We start from the raw sequence: 23089 nt of genomic DNA on the forward strand, positions 1-23089 counted from the left end.
ATTTTGAAAATGCAACTCAGAGCAGTTTTATTTCTGGCCTTTTTGGTGGGGAGCCCCCCGGGGCATACACAACCTTGAATCTTGGAGGTCCAGAGCTGGATCATGACCTCAAACTTCAGTCTTCCTGCCCAGCACACAGCACAGGTCCTGGCACAGCACAGGAACCGGGCAAAACGATGAGAAAGGAAAAATCCCGATCCCCACTCAGATAATCCCTCTGAGGTGGGACTGGGGTCTTCCCATCTCCTTCCTCTACACATCTGTCCCCTGGCCAGTCCAAACCCCCACCGCCAAACCTCCACCTCCCTTTTGACGGCATGGTCGGATGATTGGAGCTACAAGGGAAGAGGCGCAGGGATCCTGCCTTCCCCAGCTGTACCCCTCTCAGCCGGAAACCACCTCTTGCCTGCGAAGACAGGATGCAAAAGCTGCTTGCTTACCGCCCACGCGATTTTGGGTACAGCCTTCCAGCCTCGTTTCAGGAAAGCTGGCTCTCTGGAAGGTGATTAGATAATTAGAAGATGCTCAGTTTAATTTAGTGACAAATTCAGCCTCTCAAATCATCAAAGACACACCAATTAAACAATACGTTGCCCATTGGCACCGTATTAGCCAAACTGTCAATGGGCAAGAGGTACTTCCATAACTGGGTTTGGAGGTCACCCACACCCTCCTCGGCCCTCACCGCCAAAGCCCAATGGCTAGGCCAACCATTAGAGCCTCCTCTGCTGCAGGCGGGGGAAACTGGACCCCTTGGTGTCACATCTAACCTGAGGCCCCCGGAAGCACCTATCTCTTACCGACTGGTCTCCACCGCGGGTCCCCTTCCCGTGCTGGGGCTCCTGGTGGGAATTAGCTTTGGGGCTGCCTGTCGCGGGGGTAGGGAAGCTGCACAAGTAGAGGCGCCTGCGGAGAATCTGGGCTCCACCACTTGCCAAATCGTGTGACCCTGAGGGGGTTAATGAACTTCTCCACGCCTCAACATCTCCTCTGCAACGTGGTGAACACCGCACAGCGCAACTGAATTTGGCAAACTTCTGGAGCGGTGCTTCTCACAGTGCCTCCCGGTGCTTGTAATTGATGTTAAACCGCGGGGGTCCCTCTTGAGGCCACCCTAGGAGTTGTTGTTTCCCCTGGGGCCCTCTCCGCTGGGGGTGTATAACTCCAAACCACATTCCGAGAAGCAGAATTTGGGGAGCCAGGATTCTCGGGCCCTGGCTTGGGCAGGGTGGAGTGCGGGGGCGTGGACCGTGGGAGAAAACCCAACTCCCGGGCTTCACGCAGAGCCTGGAGCTGGGCGGGGCCGGGCTGGTCCAGCCGGGGGCGGAGCCCGCGCGGTGAAAGGCGCTGACTAAACCAGCCGGGCCCCGCCCTTGGGCCCGCCCTCCTCTACCCCGCGCCTCCATTGGTGGCGTCCGGCGGCGCGGCCGCTGTTATTTTTCGAATATATAAGGAGGTAGAGGTGGCAGCTGCTGCTAGAGGCTTCCCGGACTAGCGGCTGGCCCCACGTCCTTCCACCCCCCCACCCCACCCACCCCGCTTCCCTCTCCTCCCTCGCTCCTGCCCCGTTGCTCTTCCTCCCTTCCCCCCACCTCCATCCCGGGCCCGCTCCCCACCTGGTCTTGGCTAGCTGTGCCCAGTGTCTGTGGGTCTCCCGGCGCTCGGCCGTCCGGCTAGCCCCTGCGAGCCCCGCCACGATGGAGCTGCCGCAGCCGGACCCCGCCGCTCCAGGCTCGGCTCTCAGTACGGCGTGCGTGCGCGGTGGCGCCGAGCGTCCAAGCTACCTTCCGGGCCTCCGGCTTGGAGCTCATGGCCTCCTGGGGTCCCCGGAGCGCACGGCCACTTCCTCGCCGGTCGCCACCCTCACCCAGACCATGCACGACCTCGCCGGGCTCGGCAGGTAGGGCACCCCAGGAGGCCGGGTGTGGGTTGAGAGGTCGGCACTAGGGTGTTGGTCCCGGGCCTCCTGGGGAACCCGGCACGGGATCCGAATCCGAGAGGTGGAGTGGGGAGGCGTCCCTGGCAGAGCCTGCTTTGGGGACCGGGGGCAAGGGCAGTGAGGCCAGGACTGTGCTGCTCACCCTCTCCAGGTGACCTGCTCTAGGCCAGCACAAGACTCTAAAGACCCTCTTGTGCCCCTCCTCCTCCTTTCCTAGTGTGCTTCCACCATGCTGCCTCCCTAATTTCTGTACAAATCGCCACCATTTTGCCCCAGGCTGGGGATCGTGAGCCTGGACTTGAGGGTGGCAGAGCAGTCCAGTTCTCCTATGTACATTGCCCCTGCTCCCTCTACCCCTAGTTCTTTCTTGGGGTTAAAGGGTTAAACGCTGGTCCTACTCCCTGAGCTAGCCTGCAGGGTCCAGGCTGGGTTGTCCCTCCCGGAACGGAAACCCAATTCTTGGCCCTTCCTCCAGGAAGGTTTGTGGATGGGTAGGAGCCTAAAGACCCTCCAGGGCTGTTCAGCTGCCCTACCATCCCCCAGGATGATCCCCAACCCAGCTCCTTCCTTTTTTCTCGTGCTCACATCTTCCTGGACCCAGGAGGATCTTTCTTAAACCAATCAACAAGGAGAAGATACTTAGGGCCTCTGTAAAAGGAGCCTGCCTTGGCCTGAGAAGAGGTCTTCCATGTCATCACCTCCCTTGGGGCAGTGCAGAAGCTGGCTGGGCCCTTCAGAAGTGGGTGGCTGGTGGGAACATGGGCCAACCAGCCCTTGGACCCCACATTTACTTTTCTGCTTCCCTGGGTCCCTGCTCCCTTCCCAGGGAGACCCCAAAGAGTCAGGTAGGCAGCCTGCTCACATGCCTATCCCTGTCCCCGCGGCGAGCGTCTGCATCCTCCCTGTCGTCTGAGTCCTCTGAATCTTCTGATGCAGGTGAGGCCCAGGGGTGCCAGGGGAGTTTGGGGGGCTGCCTGAGCCTCTCCATTTCCTTGCCAATGAGACTAACATCCAACAACCTGGGGGCCTGAGAAGCCTCCCCTGCACACCTCTGGTGGGGCTCACCACATCTAACCCAGAATGGCAGAGCCGGTGGCTGGGCGGGGCCCTGTGCAGGAGATGAGATCTCACCTCCTTAAAACCAAAGCCCTGGAACCACAGCTCCACCTGGGTGGCATCAGGGCTGAAAGCTGGTTATTTTATCTCACTTGCGCCTCAGCTATAATATTTTCCTTTTAAAAAGCTGTTATCTCTTCCAAAACAAATTATCTTAAACCAGTTGAAGAAAAATGCTTAGCAAAGCTTTGGTTTATAAACCATGTAGAGGCGTTACCATGGTAAATGGGAAGTGGAGCTCTGGGCAACTGGGGGTTAGTGTCAGCCCTTGGGGTCCATGGGTGGGTTTCTCTTCATTTGTTAATGTGTCAAGATCTGAAATAGAAACAGGTTTTTTTCCTTTCTCTGAAGAGGGTTGGAACATGGTGGGGGAAAGAGTGCAGAAAATGGCACTACTTTTAAACCAAAGCACTCTGTCCCCTCAGGTCTCTGCATGGACTCTCCCAGCCCCATGGACCCCCAGATGGCGGAGCAGACGTGAGTAGAGGAGAGGGTTGCCCTATTACTAAGGAGCTGGCATCTACCTCTGGGAATCCCAGCTCCAGCATAAACTCCCCGGGGAAGCCTGGGAGAGGGGACAGACCCTTCTGGATCCCTATATGGCGGAATTAATTGACCTTAAGTTCTGGAATTCTGCTCCACATCTCAGAGAAGGGTCTGCCCTCACAGGAGCAGCTGAGAGCTAGCTCAGGGCCAGGGTGGTGGGGACAGTGGCCTCGAGCAGCAGATACTTGAAGCCAGCCAGCCCTTATGAGAATTTAGGCCTGGTATGTGTCCTGTTTTCCTGTTTACCTCTATACATTTTGGTTTTTTGGTGAAATAACACACTTTTAAAATATGGCCCAACTAATTCAAAACTTTTACCACTGCAGGCCAAACAAAACAGTTGCGGCAGGCTGGTTTAGCCCTTGGCCATCCTATCAGCAGCCTCTGGCTTCAGTGACACTTGACCCTCTGGTCCACCCCTGGACCAGGCCCTCTGTGAGAAGGACTGGAAGGGATCTGGTGGGCTCTGCTCAGGACCTATCCCAACCCCTTGGTTGTGGGGCAGATGTAGTATCTTCCAGAACACAGCTGTTCCCATCCAGCTGTTCAAGCCTCAGTATGGAGGGCAGCTGCCAAGCATTAGTGAGAACAGCTGGGTATCCCCTGCCTGGGCCGGGGTGCTATGGCTTTGGGTTTAGGGCAGTGGCTGTCTTCCCGCCCACTGCCTTTTATCAGACTGGGCTGGGCTGCAGGGTTTGTTCACAAACAGGAAATGGGGAGAGAATTGGGTGGAGGGACTGAGGTTAGGTTTTGGTGGCAACATAGAGCTGTCCCTGCTTTACCCCCAAGGCCCAGGTGCAGATTGGAAACCAAGCCAATGATAATGGTCAATCTTGATGCCAGGTTAGCTGGGCACAACCACCCCCACACATACACCTTGGGGCCAACCCCTTGACATTTTACTCCTCAGTGCCCCCTCACCCCCTGCACCTGCTTTGACGGTTACATAGTTTCTCAGAAAGAAGCTTGTGTTGTATGTGTGTGTGTACGCATAGATGCACAAAGCCCTGTGTGGCAGGTGGTCTCTGGTAACATAGCCAGGGGGGTGGGGCCTATCTACAGAAGCTTGTGCTCCAGCCTCAAAAGGAACATCTGTTGGAATTCCTTGCCTGCTGGCCTCTCCTAAGGCAAGAGTAGGGGGTGGGACAGAGGCTGGGTCCTGAAAAATTCCATAAGAGGGAGAAAAGGATGTGACCCTATATAGGAGGTCTGGCATAGCAGACTGGCTGATCCAGGGGCACAATAAACCAAGCCCCTGTCCTGGAGGGAGCCAGGGCAGCCCCACATAAGGGGAGGGAAGCCCAGCCTTGCTGGCATCCAGGTCCTGGAGATACTCATATTGTCGGCCAAGGCCTGTTATCATGGGATGGATGAATGCCTTTCCTGGTGGCCAAATGGCCCTATGAGGTGATTTGCATACAGGTGGAAGGCCTGTGGGCAAGCTGGCGTGAACGTTGTCTGGGTAACGCTTGGGCTCAGCCACCCTCGACCTACCCCAGCTGTCTCCCATTTACTGCCACTCTCTGGGCCCTCTTCCATTCAGGGGAGCCTTTAAAATCTCAGGCTGCCTCTCCCCTTCCCCCTCCCCAGTACCTGGTCCCCAGATGGTTGACCTTCCTACTTCCCTTTTTCACTGTCCTTAGCCCTTGTCCCCAGGTCCTTGTGGACTGGGGACCTGATATTGGTGGCATGTGATGGGCTGTAGTGGGAGGAACTCTGCATGGGACCCTTCTTTCTCCTAGGTTTGAGCAGGCCATCCAGGCAGCTAGCCGGCTTATTCGAAAGTAAGTGCTTGGCTTTCCTCTTGCAGGCTCCGGTGGTCTACCCACCACAGGCTACCTCTGTCCCCCACCATTGACATGGGGTGGGTGCTCTCCCAGGCCCACCCGTGAGGGCAGGTGCACAGGACTCTGGTAGACGGGCATCCTGTATGCTCTACATTATAGTCCTGGACTTTCCAGCCCTGACATGTCCCTGTTTCCTTCTGCAGCAAGCAACTCACCATCCGGCGCTTCCAGTCCTTGCCGGTGAGTGCCTTCTGAGGCCCGAAAGGAAGCTCAGACACACTGGTCAGGACTGGGGAAGGGCAGGAGGAGTCTGGGGCTCAGTTCCTGGGGGGTACATTTGGCGTCACATGTCCCTGGTCTTGCTGAGGGAAATGAGGTTTCGTATGTGCATGGGTGAGCAGGGAGATTCAGGGGAGGGATGGGAGAAGGTGGGGCCTGGGCTGGTGCCAGAGAAATATAAGCTTCAGTACCTGCTCCCTCCTGGCTCCCTAGGTGAGGCTTCTGGGCCATAGCCCTGTGCTACGGAACATCACCAACTCCCAAGTACCTGGCAGCTGGAGGAAGAGTGAGGCGCGTGGCCAACCTGCCCACAGCTCTGGGGAGGACAAAGAGAATGTGCGTTCCCAGCAGGCCAGAGTGGAACCAGTTCAGGGAGAGAAGTGGGGAGTGCTGGGGTGGTTCTCCGGCACTCGATGACACCCACCCATCCCCCGCCCCCATCTTACCCACAGGATGGATTTGTCTTCAAGATGCCACAGACGCCCACACACCCCGGCCATGCCCATGCTCTGGCTGAGTGGGCCAGCCGCAGAGAAGCCTTTGCCCAGAGGCCAAGCTCGGCCCCCGACCTGATGGTACATCAGGAGAGCCACCCCTGGCAGGGCAGGCGTGCACACAGGGCGGGTGCCCCGAAAGGCAGCCTGGGGATGGGAGGGTGATTCGGAGCCCGAGGTTGGGGAACCTTTTCTCAGAAGGATAGGGATGGAGACTGCCTTGGGCCCCCACCCCCTGAGTAGCCCGTGTCTGTTCATCGCCCACACAAGTGTCTCACCCCTGAGCGGAAGATGGAGGTAGAGGAGCTGAGTCCCCTGGCCCAGCGTTTCTCCCTGAGCCCCACCAAAGGGGCTCCTGACGAAGATGATGGTTTTGTGGACGTCCTGGAGAACAACTTAAAGGTAAGCAGCCTTGCTCCACCAGACCCCCTGTATCTCCCTCCCTGGGATCTCCCAAAGGGGAGAGCTCTGAGCTCCTGCAGCAAGACTGGGACCTTATTCCAATGCCAGAAGAAGAATTCAGGGTAACTGAGTCACAGTTTGACTTCTGACCAGTCAGAGAAGAGCAGGTGGCTGGTGCCGCCGTGAGGGGTGGATGGGTAGGGCAAAGAGAAGGCTCGTCTGCGTGGCCACACTTCTCGTAGCTCTGTGCAAGCCCCAGCAGTGAGGGGTCCTTGCCATCTCCTGGTTTTGGGGGGCTGCCCTCTGTGGAGGTGCTGGGAGAACAGAGAAGGCTGCGCTGAAGGACAGCGGCCTGAGGAGTTTGGCCCATGCCTGTGGGTATGACCATATCTTTGTGATTTGGCCTCAGGATGATGATTCAGTCCCCCCTGGCATGGAGAGTCTCATTAGTGCCCCGCTGGTCAAGACTTCGGAAAAAGAAGAGGAGCAGGTGAGCTTCTGGGGTGGACCCCTGAGAACTTGGGTGTGTGGGGTCCTACCCTCCCGGTGGGCTTGGGGGGAAGCAGGAGCTGAACACTCTGATCCCTAACCTACCACCCTTGCCAGGACCTCATCATATACAGCAAGTGCCAGCGGCTCTTCCGCTCTCCGTCCATGCCCTGCAGCGTGATCCGACCCATCCTCAAGAGGCTGGAGCGGCCCCAGGACAGGGACCTGCCCATACAGAACAAGCGGAGAAGAAGTGTGACCCCTCTGGAGGAGCATCAGGAGGCTGAGGAACCTGTGAGTGCCCTTCTCAGCCAGGGCGCAGGCATGGTGGAGTACCAGCCAGACTGGGCACGGAAGAACGGCCTCCCCCTGACCCTGGCTGCCATCTCTCTCACAGAAGGCCCGTGTCCTCCGCTCCAAGTCTTTGTGTCATGATGAGATTGAGAACATCCTGGACAGTGACCACCGTGAACTGATTGGGGATTACTCTAAGGTACCAGCGGGCGAGACCCTCACGCTCCATGCCTTACTGACTGTTCCCTGAGCCCAGTGGCTGCGTCAGGTGCTGCCCTCTCTCCCCACAGACCCCTTTGCTTTGTCTTTTGCATTTTATCATCCTTTACTCTCACCTAGACTCTGCCTCTCCTTGGTCTCCTAACTTTATCTCACATACGTCCAGGCATCAGTGGTACCTCCACCGTGGAAAACATTCCAAAACTAACATCTAACTTGATCCTCCTCAAGCCTATCCCCAGGACTGGCAAAGCTGAGGGCAGGAGGCAGGAGGCAGGAGTCCATCGCTTCTGCTCTCCTGCATTTCCCCTTGGAAGGTTGTTCTCCGGGGTATCAGACCCAAGAGGTGCCTCTCAGTTGTTATGGGAATCAGAGCTGAACTTGCAGGTCATCAGGTGTGGCCTCTGGGCTCGGGAAAGAAGCTCCCATCCCTTCCATGCTCCTCACTTTACCATTTCACTTTGTTCCTCTTCTCTTTCTCAATCTTTTCCCCCCACTTCCCTTCAGGCCTTCCTCCTACAGACTGTGGATGGAAAGCACCAAGACCTCAAGTACATCTCACCGGAAACGGTATGTGTGGATCAGCCTTCTCTGGGAATAGGCTGCAAGCACTGGGTAGCGTAGGGTAGGGTAGGGTAGGGTAGGGTTAGGGGTCAGCCCCTGCCTGCCAGCCTGACCTGCTGCAACCTGCCTCCTTGGCCTCCTACAGATGGTGGCCCTGCTGATGGGCAAGTTCAGCAACATCGTGGAGAAGTTTGTGATTGTGGACTGCAGATACCCCTATGAGTATGAAGGCGGGCACATCAAGGTGAGACAGGGTGACGAGAGGGGCTCTAGACCCGCCAGTTCTCTCCGTCCTCTGTGGGGGCTCCCTCTCGTGGGGAAGGGCCCCGCCTAGCGAGAGTGGGGTCACCCATTTGGAAGATGGGAACTGCACACGGGAGGGGTCTGCCACCCAGGCCCGGACTGCGGCCTGACCCCCAGCTTCTCTGGCAGACGGCTGTGAACCTGCCCCTGGAGCAGGACGCCGAGCTCTTCCTGCTGCAGAGCCCCATCATGCCCTGTAGCCTGGACAAGAGAATCATCCTCATCTTCCACTGTGAATTCTCATCTGAGCGCGGACCCCGCATGTGAGTCTCTGCTCCACCCACGCTGGTGGGCGCTGGAGCCATCCTATGACCAAGAGCCCTGAGCCCAGCCCCTCCTTGGCTTGGGACCCCTGCATCATGCGGTCGCCTGGAGCAGACCTCATCCCTGCTTCCTGTGCAGAGCACCCTCTTCCTGTCTCCCTCTTACTGTCCTTTCTATCAGGCTTCCCCCTCCATCATTGCAACCACCCCCACAACATCTGACTCGAAGCCTTCGACAGTGAATGTCCTTCAAATCCAAGGGCTCAGTCCCAGTCCTCAGTGGCAATGACCTTTCTAGTGTTCAGATGTCCTTTCCTTTCCTCACCTCTCAGTCTCACCAAGTCTTGTCCAGATCTGCTGAATGTACCTCTTGAATTTTGTCAGCTTCTCCTATTCTGCTTCCCCTTTCCAGGTCCAGGCCATATATTATTCAAAAAGATTCTGTAACTGCCTTCTACAAATAGGGAAGGCCCCCTTGATTTTCTTCCTTCCTCCCATCTCCCCAGCCCCTTCTGTACCCAGTGGCCAGGCCGATCAAGAAGTGCCTGCACTTGAGCCTCCTGTGGTTCTCCAAGGCCCTCAAAGGAATGGGCGCAAGGAACAGGTTCCCTGCTGTCTGCCTTGTTGCGTGCCTAGCTCTGATCCCCACACCCCTGTCGGTCCCAGGTGCCGTTTCATCAGGGAACGAGATCGGGCCATCAATGTCTACCCCAGCCTCCACTATCCTGAGATGTATATCCTCAAAGGCGGCTACAAGGAGTTCTTCCCACAGCACCCGGTACCACGGGAGGGCTGGCCTGCAAGGAAAGGGCTTGGCTGGGCATCACCCTGAGAGAAGAAGGGAGGGCTGCCCTCCCTACCTGAAGCTATCCATTCCCCCATATTGATTGACCCCTCCCATCCTGCCCTAGACCTTCTGTGAGCCCCAGGACTATCGGCCCATGAACCATGAGGCCTTCAAGGACAAGCTGAAGACCTTCCGCCTCAAGACACGCAGCTGGACTGGGGAGCGGAGCCGGAGGGAGCTCTGTAGCCGCCTGCAGGACCAGTGAAAGGCCAGACGTGGACTCGCCTACCTTCATTGCCTCGGGTAGCCTGGGCACCGGCCACCTCGGGGCCTGTAGGCCTGAGGGTCTGCTGGAGGCCCCAGATACGGTCCAGGGAAAGACAGTGAGCGTGTCCTGGCCATCTTCCCCTAGCCCCTATCCCCCTGTCTCACTCCAGCCATACTCCATATTCTGGTGCCACCCTCCTCCCAACACCCCAGGCCCTGGAAGAACCCAGCCTGTTGACTTAGTGAAATTGGATTAAGTCCAGCTGGAAGGAAGTATTTTATGTCCAGCAGGAACTGTATGCTTTTTTTTCATCTCTGTTGGGGTTAACCCTTTGTCTTCCTATGTCCAGAAAAGCCTCCATTTTTCTAGGGACTTTGTTTGTGTGTTTGAGGCTGGGGGAAAGCCGCAGCCCCCAAGATGGGCCAGAGCCACACTCCTCCCTGCCTTGGGAGTCAGCACTGCGCCCTGGCCCTCACAGCACTCCTACGTGTGTCTGTGTGTCCCCCTTTCTTGTTCCCTTTTTCCTGTCCCTCCTTATGTACATCTGCAGCACAAACATAAGCTCTTACTCTTTCTGTTTCAGTGTTACCTGCATGCTTGATTTGTCTGTTTATTTTGCCCATCTCAGGACATTCACAGGCGGTCAGGCAGTCACCCTAAGGGAAGTAGGGACGGCTGCCCCAACCTGAAGTTACCCATTAGGCTCCCGTTGTCCAGTTGGAGTTGGAAACGCAAACATTTTAATTACCCACTTGGCCTGTCTTCTGTTGCCTCAGAAAGGGATGTTATTACACTTGGGGGCCCCTGGGCAAGGACTAAGACCTGCATCCTTAACCTCACTGGAATCCCAGCCCCAACTACTATGAACCCTGGGGCCTCACTTGTCAGAACTTACTGCTGTCTTGTTGTGGATGGACGGATGGATGAATGGATGGAGAGCCGTAGATGCACAATGCCTTGCACCTACAAACTGTTGATGTGAATCATTTCAGTGAGCGTGACACAGCTGTGGCAGAAGTATCTGTGTGTCTCTATGGACAAAATCTTTACAGTTTAAAGTTTGGAAATACTGAAGAGGAAATGTCATGGAAGCAGCTAAACCAAGGAAAGAGTCACCTCTGACTTCTTAATCTCAGGATGTGGGAAGGGTTGTGCTGGAAGGCCTCGAAGAGTCATCTGTTAGGGCCTGGTTTCAATAAAGCACTGAACAAGTTGAGCAACCAGCATTGTGTCCTGTGGGGCTCTCGGCAAGACCATGGCAGACCATGATGGTGGGAGAGGGCAGTGGCAGTTTAGCAGGTCAGGGCTGGAAGACTCCTGGAAGGCAGCCTCGTGCTGTCTTCCCAAGTCTTGCCAAGAATTTGGATTCAGCCTCCCTCTAACCTCATCTGGCTGCTCAAGAACTCCTGAACTCAATCCTTCCTAAACTTTGAACCAAGAAGGCAAGGGTGGCTCCATGACTCCTCTCTAGAATTGTCAATAGCTCCCCATTGCTAGCAGAATAATTTGGATCTTCCCCAGCCTCATTCCTCAACTCTGGCTGATTTGAATGCTCCATATGTTACTCTTCACAGCTCTTTGCCTTGGCTCTACCCTCAGAAATGCTCTCCCTTCTGTTATTCCTCCTGTAAGGCTCAATTTCAATTGTCACTTCCTCCCAGGAGCCTTCCTGCCCTGGTCAAGGAAATGGCTTTCCTCTCAAGATACCCCACACCCAGCACTCACCAGAGCTTCCACCCCCTGGGAGATGCTGAGTTCAAGATCAGAGAACGGGAAAGGGCCAATCTGGGAAAACTCATCCCATTCCCAAACCCAGTGTCTCAGGAAATCCTCTCAGAATACCACTGTTATTAACACATACACAATACACATCCAATGTGAGCTGTTTGTGATTTCAGGGACTCCTTTGCTGCCTGATACAGAGTGCACACATGTCAGGGGTCATTACTACTTTCTATGGAAGTTCATCTACCTCTTGAAGTAGATTATTCACTCCATTTCATAGATGGGAAGATGGAAGCTATTTCTAGCTACAAGAAGGGACCCCAGATTCCCAGGCTGAGTCTAAAGGACAAAAGCTTGATCCCCAAGGTTTTTATGCCTAAAGGACTGGTTTTTACTCCTGGTGCAGAACTCTGCAAGGACAAAACAGGTGGGGGTCGTTGGGGTTGCTGGGCCTCTGCTTGGGAGGCTGGGCCCTGAAGACTCCAGAATCCCCCTTTATCCACCAGGCAGGCAGCTGGCATGAAGGCCAACCTTCGTTTGGGTGAAGGGGCTTGCCCCAGGAAAAGAAATAGCTGCTTAGGCCCCCGAGAAAGAGACTGGTCTTGGTATTGTTGTGCTGAGACTCATCTGCCCCACCCTGAGTGCTCAGGTGGTCTCCTGACTCCCTCCTCCTAGCTGGTTTTACAGAAAAGGAAGGCAACTATGTGCTCAGAGAGGGCACTCACTTGCCTTAGGTCACACAGCAGATATAAGCAGAGCAGGCATTCCAGCTGTCCAGGACTCTCCCACTCCTCAGTTCCTGCCTTGGTCCCAGAGCAGCCAAGGGGGTGGGCCTGAGCTGCCCGGCTTCTGCTCTGAGTGCCCTCTTCCCACTCCATCAGTATGGGTCAGATCACGTGGGGAGAGGGAGCAACGGGCGCTGAGTGTCTAACAATGCCTCGGCCTTGTGCCAGGTTCTGACATGTGCAGCCATGTCTGCCCCCCTCGTAATCCACCACAAGAGTCATAGCTGCAGTCATGGCACACTTAGTCTGCTCCAGGTGCTTTTACATATTCTCTTCTAAGTTCACTGGGTCAGTTTGCAGCTCATTTTGCAGGGAAAACAGAAGAGGAGGGCAGAGAGGAGGCTTTGGTCAAACCAGGAGACAAAGTTTCCCCAAGAAGGCGCTGGTTCTGGCATCTATCCCGAGGAAGGTGCGAGTCTGAGCCTGGGGGAGGGGGTGCCAGGGGTTCACCTTTCAAACTCAGGCCAGGGTCCCGTCTGACCCTGGAAAGTTCAGGGGATGAGGCAGATGTGGCCCAGTTCCCCAATCCACCAGCAAAAGAAGCTGTAACTTTCTTTCTGGGTTTTCATCAAGGGAAGAGGATCAGACAAGGAAGTGGTTTAAATCCTGGGCTGCCAGCCAGTTTTAAAAGTTGTTTTGCTTGGGACAGGGTGGGGCAGGAATTCCAGTCTGTAAGGAGCCATGTGCGGCCAGCTCACGTGGTTAAAGAGCTACATGCGGTTGGCTGCAAATGGGAATCCGGCCTGTGCCAGGCCCGGCCAAGTCAGTGGTCAGGCATGGGGTCTAGGCGTCTGCTGAATAGCTCTCCATGTAACTTAAAATGACAATTTTAAAAAATGTTTTCTTTTTAAGTTGAGTAATCAACATTTCCTCAAGGGCACACGTCTTAAACATAGAGCAGAGACCTGAAGAATCACCACACAACTCAAGATAGAGAAGTGCCTCCAATCCCAGGAGGTTTCCTCATGGTCTTTCCCAGTTACCTGAACTCTGAGGTCACCACTGTTCTGACCGCTCTTACAGTAGGTTAATTCGCCTGTCCTAGAGCTTCACTTACATGAAATCGTACAGTTCTTACTCTTTTGTGCCTTACTCTTTCACTCAGCATAATAACTTTGAGATCTATCCATGTTTCCTTTAGTGGTAGTCTATTCCTGTTCGTCCCTGTATAGTATTCCATTATATGAATACTTGGTCTGGCAGAAGTAACGCCTGCTTGCGTGTCATTGGTAGGGTAGTAATATGGGTGCAATAATTTACAGTTTTAATTTGAACATTTTACCTAAAACGTTATATGGTGTGCTTGAGTGTGATATTGTTATGTTACAGAAGTATATGCTTTTGTAATAAAAGATTTTATAATAAAAAAGGGGTGTTATTTGTGCCAGACCCTGTATACTCCTACATTGAATTCATTCTACTTTTCTCTTCTGATTTTTAAATTAAAAAACTAAGGTATAATTTATATGCAGTAAAATCCACCCTTCTGAGTGTACAGTTGTAAGAGTTTAGACAAATATACACAGTTGTGTCATCTCCACCGTGACTGAGATAGAGAACACTTTCATGCTGCCCTCCCTGGATTATTTGGGACTATTTCAAATTGTTCTCAGAATATACCCAGGTGTGGAATTGCTGGCTTATAGTGTGTACGTTTAGTTTTAGTATCTGCCACATAGTTCTCCAGGGTGGCTATACCAACTTACTTCCCATCAGCAGTGTCCAAGGATTCTGTAGCTCCATATTCTCATCAAAATTAGTAAATCTTTAAAAGTTCTAACACTGATTTCAGAGAGAGAAAGAGAGAGGAAGGGAGAGAAAGAGAGAGAAAAACATTGATTTGCTGTTCCACTTATCTATGCATTCACCGGTTGATTCTTGTATATGTCCTGACTGGGGATCAAACCCACAATCTTGGTGTATCAGGATGATGCTCCAACCAACCAAGTCACCCGGCTGGGCTGGTAAATTTTAATCTCTCTCTCTTAACTGAAAATTTAATCATTACGTATAGCTAACAGCTTTGTTGTCAAGGCTGAACCTACATACCATGACATGGCAGTGCAGGGGTTGGAGCATCACAGACCCAGCCTGTTTTCTGACTTTCCTGTACTGAAATATTAGTCGTAGTCTTGATTTTTCCCCATCAGATTCTTTAAAAGTTAAAGTGACTCTGGAGTTAATTGGCTGTATGTCACTGGCTTGTATCCATCCACTGACGACAGCTCATGACCATCTAGAAAACGTATGATTTCTAAAAAGTCTTTATCCCTGGAACTGAACACACAGGCGCCGTACTTTCCAGAGGCAATAAACTGTTGGTGCAGAAGGGTGTTTAGACAAGGAGGTCCATGGCCATGTGGGATCTGGAAACAATCAGGAGAGGGAAGTTGTGTAATGATGGAGAAGTGGCTGTTTTGCAGCCATGAAAGTCAGTCTTGAGAAAATGTTGGTCGATGTGAAATTATTCGCAGCCTATTGTTTAAAGGAGACAGCTGGTTATGGGACAGAGAGTAAGAAGCAGTCTCACCCAGCCCCCACAGGAGTTTGTGTGGGTATCAGGCAGTGCTGCTGGGGTTGCCTCTGCCCCACCCAGCCCACACGGCATGCACACCCCTAGGAGGGGGTGATGACAGCAGCTGCCAGGCTCTGAGTCAGCAGGGCCTGGGGCAGCGGGAGGGGAAGGGGCCTCACGTGGCTGGGCCTGAGCTGCCTCGTGGGGCCTCCTGGCCCTCAGCCCTGCAGGAAACAAGGCCCTTTGAAAGGGCGAATCACACACGGACTAGTCCTCTTGGGGCCCAGCCAAGACTGCTTCCACGGGTTCTGGGGCTCCTTGAGGGGAGCGTTGGGGGAGGGAGCTTCCTGGGTTGGGAGCACACATGGAAAATCCCCTGGGTGATGAGTATAGGAGAAAAACTCAGCTGCTGTATGTAGGAGGCAGGTCGCCTACTGCGCAAGTCCCAGTAATAGGAGGCTGTGAATAGGGGTTTGGGTGGCGACAGAGAAGGAAGCCATCGGGGTGGCCCATGGGAAGCAGCCTACCCAGGCAATGTCATCTCAGAGCTGGCTCAGGGAGTCTCAGGGAAATGAAGGAGAAGGTTTGCCTGGCTTTGGTCCCCTTTATTCTAGGGCAACCATATTCACTCAGCTGATCAGTCTCAGCTGGCCTACGTTCTCAAAAAAGCAGATTCCCTCTCCCTTCTAATTTCCTGCTCTAATCTTCAAGAAATGGCTAGATATCTAGGCAATCAAAAAAAAGAAAGAAAGAAAGAAAGAAAGAAAGAAAGAAAGAAAGAAAGAAAGAAAGAAAGAAAGAAAAGGAAAATAATACACTGCCTGAGGCTGGCAGATTCCACCTAATTGCTCTCCCCAAGTTCAAAAGTAGGTGGTAGCTTATTGGTGTAGCCTGAAGTCTTCAGATTGGTAAGGGTTTCCAGCTGTCAAAAAACAATAGGGCTACCCTGGGGGAAGGAGCCCCCTGTCTGTGGAGGTGTATAAGCAGGACCTAGGGATTGGTTCTGATGTCTGGGAAAAGCAGCAGATCTTCCTAAGCCAGGCTGCTCCTCAGTGTTTCAGGACCCTGCTGTGCTTGGGTAGGCAGGGAATGGAACCTGCTTTCCAACTGAGTCACCAAGAGCTGCCTGGTGGTGGGCACCAAGGGGGATCAGACGAGGCAAGCACCAGGCTGCCTGCCACTGTGGCACAGGCATTACCCTGACCTGGGTAGAGAGCAAAGGAGGGTTGGGGAAGTGGGGAAGGGGCCAATGTGAGGGTCTGTAGGCAACCTGCCCAACTGAGAAGACCACTGAGAAGAGCAGGGCTGGGGAGTGAGGCTGTGGCCCCCTCTGCCCAGAGCCAGAGGGAGGCGATGGGAAAGGACAGGAAGGTGTACCCTCCCACACTGTCCCATCTAGGCAGGTGGGCCAGGCCTCAAATCCAGCCATCTACGGTGTCTTCTTCCTTCAAGCTCCCTTAATTTTTCTTTTCTTCCTTCTCTTGTCTTTCTGTCTGCCTGTCTCTCTCTCTCTCTCTCTCTCTCTCACCCCCCCCCCCCCACCAATCCATATCCCACAAACTCACATCTGTACATATTGTGGGCCTGGACCCACCACAGTCTCTAGGGTAACCACTATAAAAGCCTCGCACACATGAACATGCATACACATTGCCCCCCACATGCTCAGACTGTTCCACTTTGTCTTCAGGGCAGGTCTTATAACCCCAGGAAGCACCGGAAAGTTCAGCTCGCCCATCCCCCGCCTCTAAGCTGCCACCAGATCAGAAGGCTCCATCAGCTTTCCAGCTCTGTTTTCCTGTTCTGCCTCTGGATGGATAGTTGTCAACATTTATTGATTCACTAAGTGCCTGCTAAATGCCAGGCTCTACCCTGCCCACTTCACACACTGCCTCAATTAGGAAGGAGTTAGGCTGCACGTAACAGAAACCCCACATAGCAGTTTAACAAAATTAAAGTATGTGTTCCTCACTGAGCAAGAAGGCTCTGTGGTGTCTCAGGGACCCAGGCTCTTTCCTGCCTCACTGCCCTCAGCACATGGCTTTTGTTCCCAGGGGCATAAGCTGGCTGAGGGCTGGAAAAAGCCAGGAATGGCACCTGAGTCTGCCCCACTTAACTGGACACCACCTCATCTGAGTCCTCCACTGCTTTCAGCGTAGTGGTTCAACCCAGCTTCTCATTGCTCTTTCCTCAATACACCTCACACATGCCGGTCCCCCATTGGCCTGGGCCTTGGACTGGACTCACTGCCTGAGAAGTACACAGAGGCCAGAATTCTGTGTTCCAGATGCCAAATGGCCCCAGCAACCAGAGCCTTCAGCCAGCTCACTGCTGTAATCAGCTGGCAGACATGAGTCCTGGTTGACAGTGATAGGGACCAGGGACCAGGAACTGAGCCAACATTACCTCCAGCATCACCTTATGGTTGAGGCCCCACACTTTCTGGGCCCACCCCTCCACCTGCAAATATATTTGTGTGTTGTACCCATGGTCAAAATGCCCACATGCCCTGGCCAGCCCCTGGCCACCTCCTCTAGCCACCCTTCAGTGAGCCCTCTGCCCAGGTCCTGTTGGCAGAAGGGCCCAAAGTGCATGCCCTTGGAGTGTCCTGGCACCAGATCCCTGCCCTGTGCTTCATTTTTTTCAGTCACCAAGGAGTGTGTTTGCGTTGGCTCCAGGCCTTCCTTGGGATGGCCCTGGGGAATGAAGCTGGGTGCCATAGCTAGACTGAACCCAGTCAGAGACACCACTACTACAGGCAGATCTTCGTTGCAAAGGGGACACCTGAAGGTTAACGGGCAGTTTGGACAGGAAGGCTTCCCCTAAGTTTTTGTCTAAGCACACTTTGAAGGGCAAAAAGGGGAGCAAAGGCTGAGAGAACAGACAGTGTGGGCCTTCTGAGAAACAACACTGGGACATTATCTGGGGAGGCTCCTGCAGTTCACAAGCCAAGAGGTAAAGGAGTGTGTATGTGTGTGGGCGAGGGGGACACCCGCCCAGGGCAGGCACTGAGTCCCAGGACAGACCTTCCGCGGCCCCTAACGCCTCTGAGCCAAGCCTCCAGTTGGGGCTTTTACCCCACAGCAGGGCTCTGGAAGCTGGCAGCTGGTTGTGTACCTTTCAGGTTTGATATATAAGCCTCTTCACTATGCCTTTGATGACAAGGAGGTAGCTTGTTAGAGGTGGGAGTTAAAGGAAAAATTGGTCAGCCTACTAAATCCTATAGGCTTCACTGGGGCCCAACGAAGTGACTGACTTGCCAGGGACACACAGCTAGTGACAGGGTTGGGACCAGAGTTTGATATGCTCTACTCCAAATGGAGCCTTACTATTAAACCACTGCAGAAACCCACAACCCAGAATCCCCCCTTCCAAAACCGCGTAAATGTGCATATTTCCCCCAAAAGTCAAAATTTCCGGAAATGTGCATTTCATCAGACGCCCGAATGAATCCCACGCGTGTTTGTCAGTTTGAGAAGTCCGCCCTGCACATTCAGTCCCGCGAATAGCACAACGCAGAAAGGGACGGCGGGAGTCTGAACCCCACCCTCGGTCGACAACGCGGCCGCCCGGCTTCTTCCTAAAGGTCCACGGGACGAGTCGCTGCGCCCCCTCGCGGTCGCTGGTCGCTGGGGCTGGTCTGGTCCAGGGCTTCCAACGGGAACCTTGTGTACCAGGTACACGAGGGACCGGTACGGGCAAAGCCCGAACATCGGAGCAAGGGGTCTTTCGTCGGATTAGGAAGGTCACCGCCGCCCGGTGTCCAGAAGCCGGAACGCCCGTAACGCCCCCTCCTGGCGCACCGAGCACTGCACAGGCCGTGAGGACCCCGCCCACCCAGCGCGCGTCACCCTCGTGCATGCGCCCACGACCCGTGTGCGCAGGCTCGTAGGGGCCACGCAGCCACCATTGCTTCCCCAGCTGCTGAGCGAAGCTGTGTTAGTAGAAGTCTGCGGGAGCAGAGAAGGGTGAGTGCGACGCCTCGAGGACAGCGGCCCGAGGCTAAAGGAGCAGTATAGTATACTCCGAGCGGGATGCCCCGCTTAGGCCTAACCGACTGGAGCAAGGAACTACACCCCCCAAAATGCACTGCGCTTCAGGGTTGCGCGGGACAGTGACGTACAGGGTCTTTGCTGCTACCATTTTTGGGGGGAAGGGGGGCTGGTGTATGCGATGGCGAATGCCGATGACGCGCTCTTCTTGTGGCTAGAGGGTCACTGTAGGTCAGCGGGCTCTGGTTCTGAAAGCGCCTTCGCCAGCCTTCCTCTTTGACCAATTTAAACCGACGATCTGCTTATCCTTAACTACAGATATCTGCATACTGTGTTTCCGCTGCCCTTGAACCCTGCGTGGGTACTGAGCCCGCCGGACATCATCATCATCATCATCATTTAGTTTTTATTGTGAAATAATCTCATACTTATAGAAAATATGAAGAATTTTTAAAATAACTATCTCATTTCCCTTGATAACTTAGCTGCAGATGTGATGCCACTTTACCTCTACGTTTAGAGGTATATCAGTGTGTATTTTTTGAAAAGATGACCATTACCCAACGTTCAAAATTAGGAAGTGATGATCAAAACTATTATCTAACTTCTAGTCCACGTTTAAATTCTTCCAGGTGTCCTAATAATGCCCTTTATTGAAACTACCTTTTTCTTGGCCTGGGATCCCATCCAGGAACATATGTTGCCTTCAGCCGTCCGTGTCTCCTTAGTCTCCTTACGTGTGGAGCAGTTCCCAAGCTTACCTGGGCTCTGATGACTTTGACACTTTTGAAGATTGCTGGCCAGTTCCTTTTGGAACTGAATTTGGGGTTGTCAGATTTCTTCACCACCAGACTGTTATGGGCAGAGGTGGTGCTGACCAGACTGTTATTCAGAGGCCGGGCGTGTGTGTGTTAGGTGGCTGAGGAGCGCCAGTGGCCAGGCACAGCAGCCTCCAAACACTTCCAGACCTTGCTAGGCCAGACAGACCCCCTCTGTGGCTGCCTCCCCTGTTGGGTAGTTATCTCACTGAGGTATCTGGCTTCCCCATAGCACCCACCCTGGAGCCATGGTCCACGCCTTCCTCATCCACACCTTGAGGGGCCCGCAGGCTGAAGACACGGGCTTTTGCCGAGTACTCTACTCCTGTGTCTTCGGTGCCGAAAATTCACCTGATGACCCACGACCACACAGTGCTGAGAGGGACAGGCTCCTCCGCAAGGAGCAGATTTTGGCCGTCGCCAGGTAACTGCACCACCCAGCCAGCCCCACACCTTCATTGAACGCACGCCCAATTGTGATAGGATTTCTGGGGGCCATAGAGAAACAGGAGGAATAAGAATTAGAGAGGAAGTTTTAAAGTAGCATTTTCCAAAGAGTTTTTCACAGTTGTCACAAATGTTATATGAAAAAGGGTTAAAGAAAATAATAATATTACTGCTTTAGTTAGCATTTATGTTCTGAGCATTTCATGTATATGAACTAATTTAATCCTTGTACCAGTCTTTTGCAGTAGGTACAGTTATTATCTCCACCTTACAGATGAATAAAGTGAGGTATAGAGAGTTTAAGGAACTTTACTGATACAAGGTTATATGGCTAGAAAGCAATAGAGCTGGGATTTGACCGTAGGCAGGCAAACACCAGTACAGATTAGACATGCTTTGCAGTGTAGGGCTTCTCAGGGCCTTTCGTGTGCCTGTAGGCTTTATGCATCTCTAAGTAAGAGAGAGAATTTGGGACTTTGGACCTTTTTATGTCCCGAGCCTTCCAAAAGCCTGAGATCCACAGACTACAGTTTGGGAAACACTGTTCCAGAAGGGGTGGCTGGCCTTGGACCTTCCCATCCCAGACAGAGTCAGGAGGTGCCAGAATCATCTGCTCCCTGTGCATTCTAGATGGGAGATTAACACTCTGAGACAGCCCTGTGCCAGACTCCTGCCATCCACTTGTTTCTCTGGGCCTCTGCACACTCCTGTGGCACAGAAAACCAAACAGATCCCTTTAAGAACATCTTGTGCATGGCCCAACTTGGAGGACAGTTCAGGAAGGTTCGGGGAGTGCTTTCAAAAGCCTGAAAGGCCAAGTAAAAGGTCTTTCTTTTTTATTTGGAGAGAGTTGCAGGATGGGATGAGGGTGGAGAGTTTGGACGGCCCACGTTGGATGTAGCTTTTACACCACTTCTCATCAGTTGCTTTTCTTCAGGTTGAGAAGGCCTCTGTGAAGCAGGTGGGTCAGGATCTTCTTCCCTGGGTGCCCTTTTGCAGCCCAAGGAGCTGTGTTCAAAATCTTCCTTCTCTTGGCCACACTGAGATGATTCAGGGCCTGGAGGCTGGAGCCTGGGTTTCTGTCCCAGCTTACACTTCCTTCTCTGTGGCCCCCGGCAGGTCATTGAATCTTTCTGGGACTCAGTTTTTATATCTAACATACGGCAATAATGGCATCTCCCAGTGCCAGGGGTGGTCATGAGGATGACAGAAGTTGGTGACCCACCCACTCTCCCCAGGCAGGTGGAGTCCATGTGCCGGCTACAGCAGCAGGCATCTGGCAGGCCCCCCACGGACCTGCAGCCCCCGTCCTCAGATGAGCCAGTGCCCCTGCACGAGGCCCCACGAGGGGCCTTCCGCCTGGCGGCAGGGGACCCTTTCCAGGAGCCTCGGACGGTGGTGTGGCTGGGTGTGCTCTCACTGGGCTTTGCGCTAGTGCTGGATGCCCATGAGAACCTGCTGCTGGCCGAGGGCACGCTCCGGCTGCTGGCACGCCTCCTCTTCGACCATCTCCGGCTGCTGGTCCCTGGCTCCAATTTCCTGCTGCGGGCTGACCGAATTGAGGGGATCCTGGCCCACTTCCTGCCCCATGGTCAGCTGCTCTTCCTCAACGACCAGTTTGTCCAGGGTCTGGAGAAGGAATTCAGTGCTGCTTGTCCCCGCTGACTCCTCACCGAATGGGACTTTCCAAGAGGACAAAACAGAAGGACAAAGATGTTTAGACACACAGCTGGTAAAACTAGGTACCCACCTTCTACCCAGCCTGCTCCCAGCTCTGGTGGGCTGCCATACCCAGGACAAGTGGATAGGACAAGGTGGCAGGGCAGAAAGTGGGAGGAATCACGGAACATTCTGTGCCTGGAGCTGCCGCACGACTTGTTCAGGCTGCTGCAGTGGGCCAGCCCTGCTTGTTCTGAGCCCCACTTTCTCCCATTCCCACCAGCCAGCCCGTACAGTCCACGAGCCCCTAGTGCTAGGGCAGTGAGGAGTGGCTGCCTGGAACTTGGCCCACCTTTTTTCTCCAAACCCACAGCCATCACAGCGCAAAAGGAGTCTGAGACTCAGCTCCACCACAGTTCACAAATATGTCAGTCATTCCGAAGGATTTTGTAGGTCTTTTGGGGCCAGCCCATGCCCAGCAGACGGCCTCAAGATAATCATGGGCTTCCCTTGTCTGAAGGGAGAGGTGCCATCAGGGGGGTACAAGAGGTTTGGCCTGGATGATGTTATCTTTCTGATTTTGAATTAAAAGCACCCACTATGTGATGTTGTCACTGACCCCTGTGGATCAGGGACCCAAAATCATCATTCTGCTCAGTGTTGCTTGGCACCAATGGGACAAAACTACTTGGTTAAGTAAATCATAAAGTTTATTTTTTTGGCCAAGGAATTGAAAAAGACAAGTTGTGCTCAAAAGATCCGCTTCCCCTCGATTCTTTGGAATGTGGCAAGTCTTAAAGGGCTTGGGGGGAGTTAGGCAGGCTCAGGGGCAGAGATTCCCAAGGAAGGGTGGGAGGTTTTCAGATTTCCAAGGGAGCATGCGCAGTTCCAAGCATACTTGAACATGCCTAACCATACATTGCACGTCTCATTTTATTTTAAAAACTATTTACTTATTTTTAGAGAGAGGGGAAGGGAGAGAGAAAAAGAGGGAGAGAAACATTGATCATCCTCCTCCCACATGTGCCCAGACAGGACCGAACCCTCAATTCAGGCATGTGCCCCAACCGAGAATCGAACCAGTGACTTTTCGCTTTGTACAACACCACCCAACCACTGAGCCACACCAGTCAGGACGTGTGTCTCATTTTAGATTTGATTGATTGATTTTTGAGAGAGAGAAGTGGAGGGAGAAAGAGGGAGAGAAACATCAATCGGTTGCCTCTTGCACGCCCCCAAATGGGGACCTGAACCACAACCCAGGCATGTGCCCTGACCAGGAATCTAACTTGTGACCTTTCAGTTTGTAGGCTGGTGCTCGACCCACTGAGCAACACCAGCCAGGGCAGCATGTTTCATTTTAATGTTAAGTCTCCATCCCCGGGCATGATTTTTAGT

General features: G+C 53.6%; 2 protein-coding genes across 3 annotated transcripts; both read left to right on the forward strand.

The window, feature by feature from the left end:
• Positions 1-1653: 1653 nt before the first annotated feature.
• On the forward strand, positions 1654-10966 carry CDC25B (cell division cycle 25B). Of its 2 annotated transcripts, XM_054573980.1 has the most exons (16): positions 1654-1900; positions 2766-2875; positions 3481-3532; positions 5344-5385; positions 5592-5628; positions 5881-6003; positions 6120-6242; positions 6432-6563; positions 6973-7053; positions 7170-7346; positions 7450-7545; positions 8073-8135; positions 8275-8373; positions 8562-8695; positions 9362-9473; positions 9607-10966. In XM_054573980.1, exons 1-16 carry the CDS (start codon positions 1698-1700, stop codon positions 9745-9747), a joined length of 1725 nt encoding a protein of 574 aa, XP_054429955.1. In that variant the 5' UTR covers positions 1654-1697; the 3' UTR covers positions 9748-10966. The 2 variants fall into 2 exon arrangements, with proteins under 2 accessions (XP_054429955.1, XP_054429956.1); XM_054573981.1 differs by lacking the exon at positions 5344-5385.
• A 7696-nt stretch (positions 10967-18662) lies between these two features.
• AP5S1 (adaptor related protein complex 5 subunit sigma 1) lies at positions 18663-22357 on the forward strand. The gene is made up of 3 exons (XM_054573496.1): positions 18663-18743; positions 19818-20009; positions 21271-22357. The coding sequence occupies exons 2-3, from the start codon at positions 19834-19836 to the stop codon at positions 21695-21697; spliced, it is 603 nt and encodes a 200-aa protein (XP_054429471.1). The 5' UTR covers positions 18663-18743; positions 19818-19833; the 3' UTR covers positions 21698-22357.
• The last annotated feature ends 732 nt before the right edge of the window (positions 22358-23089 follow it).

Source organism: Pteronotus mesoamericanus, unplaced genomic scaffold, assembly GCF_021234165.1.
Source record: "Pteronotus mesoamericanus isolate MK-2021 breed Mesoamerican mustached bat unplaced genomic scaffold, CSHL_Meso_final contig_25, whole genome shotgun sequence".
NCBI classification, from domain to species: Eukaryota; Metazoa; Chordata; class Mammalia; order Chiroptera; family Mormoopidae; genus Pteronotus; species Pteronotus mesoamericanus.

Bases quoted from the DNA above. Each gene is read 5' to 3' on its own strand.
- AP5S1 (XM_054573496.1), top strand. From the start codon at position 19,834: ATGGTCCACGCCTTCCTCATCCACACCTTGAGGGGCCCGCAGGCTGAA. The intron at 20,010-21,270 runs GTAACTGCACCA...CACTCTCCCCAG, and splicing joins CAGATTTTGGCCGTCGCCAG to GCAGGTGGAGTCCATGTGCC.
- CDC25B (XM_054573980.1), top strand. From the start codon at position 1,698: ATGGAGCTGCCGCAGCCGGACCCCGCCGCTCCAGGCTCGGCTCTCAGT. The intron at 6,004-6,119 runs GTGCGTTCCCAG...TCTTACCCACAG, and splicing joins CTGGGGAGGACAAAGAGAAT to GATGGATTTGTCTTCAAGAT. The intron at 7,054-7,169 runs GTGAGCTTCTGG...CACCCTTGCCAG, and splicing joins CGGAAAAAGAAGAGGAGCAG to GACCTCATCATATACAGCAA.